Source organism: Phycodurus eques, chromosome 15 (genome assembly GCF_024500275.1).
Source record: "Phycodurus eques isolate BA_2022a chromosome 15, UOR_Pequ_1.1, whole genome shotgun sequence".
In the NCBI taxonomy this organism is placed as follows: domain Eukaryota; kingdom Metazoa; phylum Chordata; class Actinopteri; order Syngnathiformes; family Syngnathidae; genus Phycodurus; species Phycodurus eques.
Genome location: NC_084539.1, coordinates 6739669 through 6751948, shown reverse-complemented (window position 1 = coordinate 6751948; position 12280 = coordinate 6739669). Strand labels below are relative to the sequence as shown.

Here is a 12280-nt window from a genome sequence, read left to right as displayed (position 1 = left end):
ATTTGCTTCAACATCTACATTATAATATGGCCTTGAGAACATGCTTCTGTGAGAACACTAAATATAAACGTTGCACCAAAAATAATGGGACAGTATTTGCGCGCTCTCACAGTGATAGACAATTATTCCAAAGTATTTTGAATGCTGTATTCAGCATTATCATACATAAGACATCATTTCATAAGACCACTAATTTGGTCAACATTTTCAATAATTTTGTGTATATAAATGACAGAACTAATTTATAGTATTTCTTAAAAAGGAGATAATTTTTTACAAATGTTACTGAACTACAACTGGATGTGGAGTAGATACAGTGACAGGATCAGTCCACAATTTGTAATAAACATTTATTTCCAAACAGTTAATGAAGCCAACAGGCCTGCAGTACAAAGTAGCATATCAGAAAAAAATATTTTAACCAACAAGATAAAATTCAGTCAAGTCCGGTCTCGTGTATTCCCTCTTCTCAATGGGACCTGTTTCAGGTGTTCCACAGCATCCTGTTCCCTTCTTAAATGTTTGGAGCACATCATCCGAAAATGTCAAAAGAGAAATGTTATCTATCAATATTGTACTGTATTTAAATAACAGTGATGTGAGAAATATTCACCAATCATTTGCCTGTTCCCCATGCTCCACAAAACAAGACACGGGTGGAACTTCAAAGTCTAAACCAAGCAGAAGACCCTCTTCAACAAGATTATTTTATGCACAATGTAAATATTACTATGTTTAGTTCAAAGTTCAGTTCACCGTTGCAAAAATTAACTAGTTCATAGTTCTTTTCTCTTTTTTTCCTCACTGTTGCTGACGAGCTACTACCTTCAAAATACTGGCATTTCATTTTCCCATTGTTGCCACCCATTAAGTCCACACGAGTAGCCAGCTGCAGCTTTCACCCTACAATCTCAAAAATATGAGGAAAAACATGTTGCTTGAATGTTTTGTCTTCCCCCCCCCCCTAAATGAGCATTGTACATTTTAGAGCAATTGGTAAGTAATTAATTGCATTTGGAAAGCCCCCTTTTCATTGCTAAAATCGACACACACCCTATGTCTTGGGTGTGACATCAGTGGCAGAAGTGGAGACCAAATTTCAATCAGTGAGCAGGTAATGGCAACAAGCTATCCGCCAAGCACGGAGTTTCTCCAGCCCGCTGCTACTCCACCACACACGGCTCAGCGGAAAAACTTGCAAATCTGTGATTCTATTTTCTGCTTTTCCAGGTTGTTTTTTAAGAGGCGCAAAATGCAAATTTCGACTTCCAAATTGCAATGTGAATCTGCTTATTGCGAGCCTTGCTGTAACACTGCATCCGTCCAGTAATGGCGGCTCTATGAATGTGAAAGTAAACAAAGATGTGACTCCAATGACAGACGTGTCTCAACCAATCAGCGTTCGTCAATACAGCCCACCCTCTCAAGAGGGCCTTTTCTGCCACAGGGACCTTTACAGGAACTTCGCTATCTACCTTCGTAGTTTGAGTTCCCCCTGTGATTCTACCAAAAAAAAATAAAAAATCTACCAGAGCACAGACGGTTCCCTGAGGATTATTTACAAGTTGTGCATTTGTGTTCACAGATGACAAGGTGCAGGCTCTTCTGTGTAATTTTCTCAGATGAAGACATCCAGAGGTACTTCAAATCAGCAATGAAGAACAAACTCTACCAAAGTATTGCTTTCAAGCTGGCCTAGCTGAACTTTTCCCATTCGGCAAAGCAAGTCTGTGAAAAGCTGAAAAAAATGAAAACAGGACTACAAGAAGCTAAAGTTCTACAGAAGCCGGAGTGCAGTTGCATGGAAAGGGTAGGGTGCCCAAGCAGTAACCACCCACCTGGAGGGGTCAACCTGAATGGGCATCGAACGCCCCCCCCCCCCCCCCCCCCAAACATAATCATAATCTTGAGCTCCATATCCAGTAGCATCCTTGTTCAGCATCTCCTGGTCCAGCGTCTCTCGCCCTTCCCGATAACTTGTAGGACACTTACATTACTGTATTTACAGTTACTCATTTTGTGGTTATGTCAATAGGTAAGTGAAAAAAGGACAAAACCAGCAGAGAACAACTCTTCATGGATGTCCTCCAAGAGTTTAAAGACAGGAACTATCCATCCATCCATCCATTTTCTGAGCCGCTTCTCCTCACTAGGGTCGTGGGCGTGCTGGAGCCTATCCCAGCTATCATCGGGTAGGAGGCGGGGTACACCCTGAACTGGTTGCCAGCCAATCGCAGGGCACATACAAACAAACAACCATTCGCACTCACATTCACACCTACGGGCAATTTAGAGTCTCCAATTAATGCATGTTTTTGGGATGTGGGAGGAAACCGGAGTGCCGGAGAAAACCCACGCAGGCACGGGGAGAACATATAAACTCCACACAGGCGGGGCCGGGGATTGAACCCGGGTCCTCAGAACTGTGAGACTGACGCTCTAACCAGTCGTCCAACCAGTTATATATCTATATATATATATATATATATATATATATATATATATATATATATATATATAATTATATAATTATATATATATATATATATATATACATACATATAGATATATACATACATATAGATATATACACACACATACATATATATATATATATATATACCCATACATATATATATATATATATATATATATGCATATATATATATACATACATATATATATATATATATGCATATATATATATACATATATATATATATATGCATATATATATACATACATATATATATATATATATATACATATACATACATACATACGCACGCACGCACGCACGCACGGTGGCGACTGGTTAGAGCGTCAACCTCACAGGTCTGAGGACCAAGGTTCAATCCCCGGCCCCGCCTGTGTGGAGTTTGCATCTTCTCCCCGTGCCTGCGTGGGTTTTCTCCGGGTACTCCGGTTTCCTCCCACATCCCAAAAACATGCATTAATTGGAGACTCTAAATTGCCCGTAGGCATGACAGTGAGTGCGAATGGTTGTTTGTTTCTATGTGCCCTGCGATTGGCTGGCAACCAGTTCAGGGTGTACCCCGCCTCCTGCCCAATGACAGCTGGGATAGGCTGCAGCACGCCCGCGACCCTAGTGAGGAGAAGCGGCTCAGAAAATGGATGGATATATACGTGTGTGCGTGTGTGTGTAAGTCGCTGATGGTGTAGTGGTACACTTGCCTGACTTTGGTGCAGGCAGCGTGGGTTCAGTTCCCACTGAGTGACGTTGTGAATGTGAGTGCGAATGGTTGTCCGTGTCTATATGTGCCCTACGAGTGACTGGCGACCAGTTCAGGGTGTAGTCCGCCTTTCGCCCGAAGTCAGCTGGGATAGGCTCCAGCGTCCCGCGACCCTAACCAGGATAAGCGGTGTTGAAAATGGATGGATGGATATATATATATATGACCAGAACATAAATAAAAACAGATTACAGATAACAGACAATTATTTGCAAATTATGTTCAACCTGTATTTAATTGAATACACTACAAAGACAACCTTTTAAAGTGCGCTGGATCACGCCGGAAAACGCAGGCGTCTAACCACCGACTCTCCTCTTCCCAAATTACTTAAGCTTTTATCCAAACCCAATATACGCTACATGTATTTAATATCTATTTATCTACTTATCTATTTACTTCCTAATTGTTGTCTATTTTTGTAAGTTGATCTTAATTTTTTAACCTCAAAGCAGGCTCAGTGAACAAACCTATCAGCCCACTTGAATAACACCTTTTGTACCACTGATAAAACAGAAAAACATCAATTAAAAGAGAGAAACCCCAAAAATACAAATTAAATATACATATTACAATGATGAGTCCAAGTACAGAGGCGGTAGAACTAGACCTGGTGGACTGGTGCAAAGATAATCTTTGCATCAATGTGCAGAAGATCAAGGAGATGGTGCTGGACTTCAGGAGGGACAGACACTCCTGACCCCTCTGCACTTCATGCAGGGGTCATAGAAGTGGTCTCCAGCTACAAGCACCTAGGAGTCTACCTTTCCAAGGACATCATATGGTGCCAAAACACTTCCAGTGTGCTCAAAGAGGGCACACAAACCTCTGTACTTCATCCAGAAGCTGTGACATGCCAGAGTGGGGAGCGATGTCTGGAGAAGCTTCTACAGATGTAAGGTGGAGCGCATCCTAACACCAGCATCACAGTACGCCACAGGAGCTGCTCAGCTGCTTTGAGGAAGGAACTAGAAAGGAGATTGTGGGGAACAGCCTTCCCACCACTATAGACATATTCACCGACACATACAGAAGAAAGGCACTCTGCATCATCAAAGAGCACTAAAAGACACACACTTTTCAAATGTCTCCCGTCAGGCAGGAGGCTATGGACACTCTGGTGCAGGACTACCTGGCTGAGGAACAGCTTCTTTCTGGAAGCTGTTACAGCCTGTCAAACTCGCACAGTGCTCTGTAGCCCGAACATCAGCCCCCCACCCCGGGCCGAGTCAACCCTGCACGATGAACACTATTGCGTTCAAGTACAGTAATTATTTGGAATTCAAGCCTCTGGCATTTTTATCTCTGCTGCACCCACATATTTGTTGCATTTGCACCTTTGCACACATAACTATAAATATGTATTTTTATAATTTTTAAAATCTTTGTTTTATTTGGTCAAATTTTCGTACTCCTTATTTCACAGGTTTTTAGACTGTGTGCGCTAAACTGGGATGCAGGGGCTCTTATTTCATGCCATATCATGTTTAAATGTGTGTTGGTATGACAATTCAACTCCTTGAATTGTTGATTCAAATAACAACCCAGGAAGGAATCTTTTCTCTTTTATTGTTTTTTTCTAGTCCCATGCAATAATACTCAGTCCACAAATAAATCATCCCGGTTGGTATTATGAATCAGTCCTAACAGATTTCAGTTTTCCAGTTCAGGTTTGACGGTGTGGTTTTCCATCACAACTGTCCACTGTGGCGGCTAACTCTAGTTCAGAAGGACAGTAGAGGGAAATCGACTCCAGAAAGATGCCAATTCCAGTGCTGTCCTCAAACATGGATACCAAAGAGAACCAAGCAGTGTTTGGAAACTCAAGCAAGATGTCGTTATTATTCCTTCCTATTCCTTCCTTCCTTCCTTTTTTTCCATTCACTAGGGTCGCGGGCATACTGCAGACTATCCCACCTATCTTCGGGCGAGAGGTGGGGTACACCCTGAACTGGTCGCCAGCCAATGGCAGGGCATGAATTATTATATTTTTGTTTATTTCTTGAAAAATTGTCATTTCAGAGGTGGGTGGATTCCGCCTGACAGCAACGATACATAAAATATGAGTAAACACTCCCACTTTCTAGTATAGTACATTCCTTTGTACACAGCGGCTATGCAGCGAATTTGGTCTCCAGTTCCATCGCAGGACACCAAGATATGGCGACATATTGATTTTGGCGATGTAAAAGGGGCATTCCCAGGGCTATTATTTATCAGTTGCTTCAAAATGGTTAGATATTATTGGAAATGACTTTGTTGTCGGCGGCACGGTGGAAGACTGGTTTGAGCGTCAGCCTCACAGTTCTGAGGACCTGGGTTCAATCCCCGGCCCCGCCTGTGTGGAATTTGCATGTTCTCCCCATGCCTGCGTGGGTTTTCTCCGGGCACTCCGGTTTCCTCCCACATCCCAAAAACATGCATTAATTGGACACTCTAAATTGCCCGTAGGTGTGAATGTGAGTGCAAATGGTTGTTTGTTTGTATGTGCCCTGCGATTGGCTGGCAACCAGTTCGGGGTGTACCCCGCCTCCTACCCGATGATAGCTGGGATAGGCTCCAGCACGCCCACGACCCTAGTGAGGAGAAGCGGCTCTGGAAATGGATGGATGGATGGACTTTGTTGTCTTTTTTTTTTTTTTTTAGGCCAATATATATGGGTCAATTTTTTTCTTTTAAAGCTTCGATTGCGGCTATTCTCATCAGCACACTTGCATCGTTTAACAAAATAATTACTGGAAAATCTTTGAGAGAACACCCACTCGATTGAATATTTTTTTTCCCCCAATGTGTGTTTTTGTGCGTTTTTCTAAATGTCCCTTTTGAGAGAATCTTTGACCCAAAATATGCCTGTGAATATTCTCATTAATTAGCCATTTCATTCTCAGGGCATTGAATCGATCACAAGTGAACTGTTCTGGTAGTCTTAGAAGACGTTTGGCCTTCATCCAAGCAGGCTTCATTAGTTCATGCAACAAGGCTTAGTTAGGACAGCCACAGCCTCGATTGGTATGGGGGGGAAAAACTCAACTATTTATGCTCCAAGTTCGAGGCACGCATTGTAGCATTCTTTTGGAATTCAAACCAACAGTCGTTAAGATGCCTTGGGGAGAGACCACTGTCTTTCAATTAGAGTTGTTGGATAGAAACTCCTTCATTAATATTCCACTCAGTTGTAAAAGCTTCATGAAGCTGCCTTATGGCCATAAGCGGCCATATTTATTTTCTTTGTTTGTTGGAGGAAGAATTATTGAGTCTCTTTGGAATAGATAAAAGTACGGCATTGGATGAAGAAGATAGGTGGTGCTGTAAGACTACAAACTGATCAGGCAAAAGGTTTGTCTCCAGAATGTGCTCTTGTGTGCCTGATTAAAACGGACTTTCTCGAGAATCTTTTGCCACATACTGAGCAGGAAAAAGGTTTCTCCCCAGTGTGTGTTCTTGTGTGTGTTGCTAAACTTGACTTTCCAGAGAAGTTTTTGCCACATACTGAACAGGTAAAAGGTTTCTCCCCAGTGTGTGTTCTTGTGTGTTTTGTCAACTTTGCCTTTTCATAGAAGTTTTTATCACATACTGAGCAGGAAAATGGTTTCTCTCCAGTGTGTATTCTTGTGTGCATTTTTAAATTTGACTTTTTCGAGAATCTTTTGCCACAAAACAAGCAGGCGAAAGGTTTCTCTCCTGTGTGTGTTCTTGTGTGTGTTACTAAACTAGTATTTACAGCGAATCTTTCGCCACAAACTGGGCAGACAAAAGGTTTCTCTCCTGAGTGTGTTCTTGCGTGTTTTGTCAAAGTGCCTTGTTCAGTGAATCTTTTACCACAAACTGAACAGACAAAAGGTTTTTCTCCAGTGTGTATTCTCATGTGAACTTTCAAATTCCGCTTTGAACTTATTGTTTTTCCACACTGAGAACATTCCCAGCATTTGTTGTTGGTGTGACATGTCATATCACCTTTCGAGTGTTCATCATCATGATCATCGTCATCACTGTCAGGAGAGTGTGACGTTATGTCGTCACTATCTGATAGTGGAGCTAGGAGGCCGCGTGCTTGTGATCCTCCACTGTGGTCTCCATCGCCTGCTGTTTTCATGTGTTGACTTGAGCTGCTGCTTGGAGGCTCCACCCCTCTGTTCTCCTCACATTTACCTTTATCTTCATTCTTCAAAGTGACAAAGGTCAATGGCAACTTGTTATCCTCCTCTTCTACTTTGATGTGGGAGTTTTCTGTCTCCTCTTGCTTTTTAATGTGAGTGGGCTCTTCCTCCTTTTTATTGTGAGGGGACACTGGCTCCTCATTAATGAAGGGGTGCTCCTCCTCCTCCTCCTCTTTAATGTGAGGGCACTGTGGCTCCTGTTGCTCAGGGCGAAGATATTTTTCACTTTGGTCTGCAGGACATAAGAAGACAGAGACATTTGATTTGGTAAAGTCACAGCCGTGCTGGTATAACTGCTCCCAAAGGTTGACTTCTAGTTTCAGAAATACTTGACAACTTGACGAATCTTCAACAATTTTTTATTCTCCACACATCCACAGTTGGTGAACAACATCTTGCAGTGATAAAGTGTAACAGAAATATACAATTACACACTGTACAATAATTACATTACTACACAAGGATGCTATTTCCTCAAACATTTTTCACTGGCCACGAACCAGATTTGTTAGCTCTCAACATTGTATCAATTATAAGATATAATACAGCCCAAAAACATAAAATACGCAAGCATGGTCAGGCATTCTGTCTATGTAGATTCTCAGTCATCCAAGTCATGGTAATTTGCAAAGGTTTAACCAAGGCAACTGGACTGCTCGTTTGTTCAAGACGTTTCACCTTTAATCCAAAAGGAATACAATCAATGTTTTTTACAAGCAAGAACACAGCTGTGCCATGGGCTCGCCAATATATACATGGAAGAAGTGGAAAGAAAAGCATTGAACTCCTTTAAAGGAACTAAAAGCCCAGCCACTGGTTCAGGTATGTCGATGACACATGGGTTAAGATCAAAGGCTGTAGATTTGTTTACTGAACACATCAACTCTGTGGATGGAAACATCAGTTTCACCTGCATAGACATCAAAGAGGACACGTTGCCGTTTTTGAACTGCAAGGTGGGGCCAGGAAAGGATGGAAGCCTCAACATTAAGGTCTACAGAAAACCTACCCACACAGACCGGTACCTTCTGTTTGACTCTCATCACCCACTGGAACACAAGCTAGGCGTTATCAGAACCCTCGAGGACAGAGCAGAGAAAATCTCCACCAAAGACAACGGAAGACAGAAGGAGACTTGCATCAGGAAGGTTCTTACTAATTGTGGGTATGCATAGCGGGCCTTTGTCAAATCCACCAAGAGAAGAAGAGCCACTACACCTGAGCCTGAAGACAGAAACGGCAAAAGGAGGAGGCAAAATGTGGCGGTCCCCTAGGTGGTTGGCTTGTCAGAGAAAGTCAAGTATTTTCTCCAAACATGATAATATAACAATGCATTTCAAACCCACCAAGAACACTCAGTCAAAAGTCGGTTCGCCCCAATGACAAAATCCTGAGAAGCAAACTCATCAATGTTGTTTTGACAGTGCAGACTACATCGGCGGGATGAAGCAACCGCTTCACAGACGAAAGGCACAGCATCGATGGCCGGCTTCTTTCGCTCCACAATCAGCAGTTCATTTGCATCTCAAGAAGAAAGGACATTCCTTCGAAGACAACAATGTCCAAATTCTGGATCGGGAGGACCGCTGGTTTGGAAGAGGTGTAAGAGAAGCTACATATGTCAAACTAGAAAAGCTGTCTCGAAACAAAGGAGGAGGTTTGAGACATCACCTATCATCTGCAAATAACATCCTGACGTCTCTCCCTCCAAAGGTCGCCTCATTCAATGGGAAAGGTGGCCCTAACGAGCTGTTTTGCAACAAGACACGTGAATGACGGATGACTATGCAAGACAGCCAACCACGCGGGGCAACAAAAACAACCTATCATTGACCACCCCCACCAAAACATAAATAAGGAGACTCCAAACCTAACATTTTAGAACTGAAGAAGCCTTTCCGAATTGAGGTGAAACATCTTCAACAAACAATCACAGTCCAGTTGCCTTGATTCGGTCTTTGCGGATTAATTATGGTCAAATACCGTTTCACTTTGTCAACTAGAATTTAGGAGTAGTTCAGAGAAAAGGAAGATCTCGCCGTATGCGACTCATGCACCAGTCTTTTTCTTCAAACTAACTGCTCAAGCTTGTCTCTTTTTTTTTTTTTATTAGAACTTTGATTCTCAAAGTGTCGATCACTTAGCTACAAATAAAATGTACAACTAAAACATGTAGTACAATCAAACATTGTAGAATGTAGCTTGTAGCTATGCATACATTACATCCTGTAAAAAAAAAAAAAGGTCCAGAGAATAGATCCACTAACATCTAAGGAGTCCCAGACATGACATAGAATTTTTTTTTTTTTTTTTTTTGCAGTTACAATATAGATATAACATGCACACAAAATACTAATTTCTGACCGTGTAATAGATACAATCTGCACACAAAATACTAATTTGTGGGTTAAATACACATGAACAACTTTGACACGTTGCCTGTCGTTGCAGGTCAGACGTGCAAAAACGTTCAGGATGAATTTGGGATCATTCCTCTTGACAAAACTGTTGCAGTTCCGGGCTGTCTGGTGTGACAGTATCTCAACGGCTATCGCTATCATACAGTAACGAGGGTTCCATTGAAAAATAACCACGCGGGCACGGGAATATTTCTAACGACAGAAAGCGGTTCTTTCCTCAACAAGTGATCGTAAGAAGCGTACAAACCTGCCGTGTCTCGAGGCTGCTTGAAAGCAGCGTCATGCGCCAGTTGACGTTCGTTCTCTTTGAATCCAGAAAGTTCCTCCGCGTTCTTCTCGGTCGGTCTTGCACACATTTCCACGCTATAATAACACACTTTCCACACTCGATCTCTGCTCGGCGATGCGTTGCTGACAAACGCGTCTCTTTGTTAGCAAGCTAAACGAAGCTAAGCTAAGCAAAGCTAAGCCGACAAGCTTCGACGTGCACCGAGGCGAGTTCAGCCGGACGCGAAATTGTAACGAATGATGTTTCAGTCCAGTAAAGTAGTGACGGAAGTACTGTGTCGAGGTTTAGGTTCGTTCACTAGTAATTTAAGAAGAACGATTTACTAGAGCGCGAGTGGTTACGGAAAAATACGTGCACGAAGGTTAATGCTGCAGCGGAAGTTGTTGGCAACTGGTGACGGGCGCATCGGGACTGGAATGAATATATCGACAGTCACGCTAATCATTGGGCGTGGATTGCTTCAAAAAAGGATTCTCGATATTTACTTCAAAGTAGAAATTGGGGGCGCATGTGTCACTTTCAACTGTTTTCAATAGTTTACGTTGAAAAACGATGTGCTGATACACCCCCGCACGTGGAGCTGTATTGCGCTGGTCCGTGTCACGTGACAAGGAATTGGAACTTTGAGACGTGACGTCAAACGTGCGGACCAAAACAGAGTCCCGTGTCTTCCATAATATTTAGCAAAGTAGAAGTGACTTTTGGCTTTTCCCTAGCAAAGCGATCACATAAAAAGACATACTATCATCTTCCTTTGCAGACAGATACAAAGAAAATAATATATGAAAATAAAATACAAATAGAAACAAGTGCGAGGAATAAAATTGTGTAAGATAAAAAGGATAGAAAAGAGAATGTACAATTAACATACAATTAACAATTGTTAATTGTATGTTAACAATTGTTCTTAACAATTAAGAACATACAATACAGTTAAAATAAGCGTAACTGTCGCGATCTAATGCAGCCATGTTCAGTACATCGATTTCATAGCAGTCCAATGCAAATGTATTCCAGACAACCTTCTTCTTCTTTTCCTTTCGGGTTGTCCCTTTAGGGGTCGCCACAGCGCGTCATCCTTTTCCATGTAAGCCTATCTCCTGCATCATCCCCTCGAAAACCAACTGCCATCATGTCTTCCCTCACGACATCCATCAACCTTCTCTTTGGCCTTCCTCTAGTTCTCTTGCCTGGCAGCTCCATCCTCATCATCCTTCTCCCGATATACTGACTCGCTCTCTTCTAAACGTGTCCAAACCATCGAAGTCCGCTCTCTCTAACTTTGTATTCAAAACATCGAACCTTGGCTGTCCCTCTGATGAGCTCATTTCTAATTTTATCCAACCTGGTCACTCCGAAAGCGAACCTCAACATCTTCATTTCCGCCACCTCCAACTCTGCTTCCTGTTGTCTCTTCAGTGCCACCTGTCTCTAATCCGTACATCATGGCTGGCCTCACCACTGTCTTATAAACGTCGCCCTTCATCCTAGCAGAGACTCTTCTGTCACATAACACACCTGACACCTTCCTCCACCCGTTCCAACCTGCTTGGACCCGTTTCTTCGCTTCCTGACCACACTCACCATTGCTCTGGACGGTTGACCCCAAGTATTTAAAGTCCTCCAGCCTTGCTATCTCTTCTCCTTGTAGGCTCACTCTTCCCCCACCACCCCTCTCATTGATACACATATATCCTGTCTTACTTCGGCTAATTTTCATTCCTCTGCGTTCCAGTGCATGTCTCCATCTTTTCGAACTGTTCCTCCACCTGCTCCCTGCTTTCACTGCAGATCATAATGTCATCTGAAAACATCATGGTCCACGGGGAGTCCAGTCTAACCTCATCTGTCAGCCTATCCATCACCACTGCAAAAAGGAAGGGGTTCAGGGCTGATCCCTGATGCAGTCCTACCTCCACCTTAAATTCGTTTGTCACACCTACAGCACACCTCACCGCTGTTCTGCTGCCCCCGTACATGTCCTGTATTATTCTAACATACTTCTCTGCCACTCCAGACTTCCGCATGCAGTACCACAGTTCCTCTCTGGGTTCTCTGTCATAGGCTTTCTCTAGATCTACAAAGACACAATGTAGCTCCTTCTGACCTTCTCTGTACTTTTCCATCAACATCCTCAAGGGAAATAATGCATCTGTGGTA

The 12280-nt window shown here is 42.7% G+C and overlaps 2 protein-coding genes across 2 annotated transcripts in view; both read right to left on the bottom strand.

The window, feature by feature from the left end:
* Window positions 1-12280, bottom strand: part of LOC133413548 (uncharacterized) — a 142576-nt gene that overhangs the window by 103112 nt on the left and 27184 nt on the right. The gene's annotated exons all lie outside the window — the stretch shown is intronic.
* LOC133413545 (zinc finger protein OZF-like) lies at window positions 3133-10498 on the bottom strand. The gene is made up of 2 exons (XM_061698053.1): window positions 10079-10498; window positions 3133-7643 (listed from the first exon to the last, which is right to left on the bottom strand). The coding sequence occupies exons 1-2, from the start codon at window positions 10185-10187 to the stop codon at window positions 6580-6582; spliced, it is 1173 nt and encodes a 390-aa protein (XP_061554037.1). The 5' UTR covers window positions 10188-10498; the 3' UTR covers window positions 3133-6579.

Bases quoted from the DNA above. Each gene is read 5' to 3' on its own strand.
- LOC133413545 (XM_061698053.1), bottom strand. From the start codon at position 10,187: ATGTGTGCAAGACCGACCGAGAAGAACGCGGAGGAACTTTCTGGATTC. The intron at 7,644-10,078 runs GTTTGTACGCTT...TATGTCCTGCAG, and splicing joins GCAGCCTCGAGACACGGCAG to ACCAAAGTGAAAAATATCTT.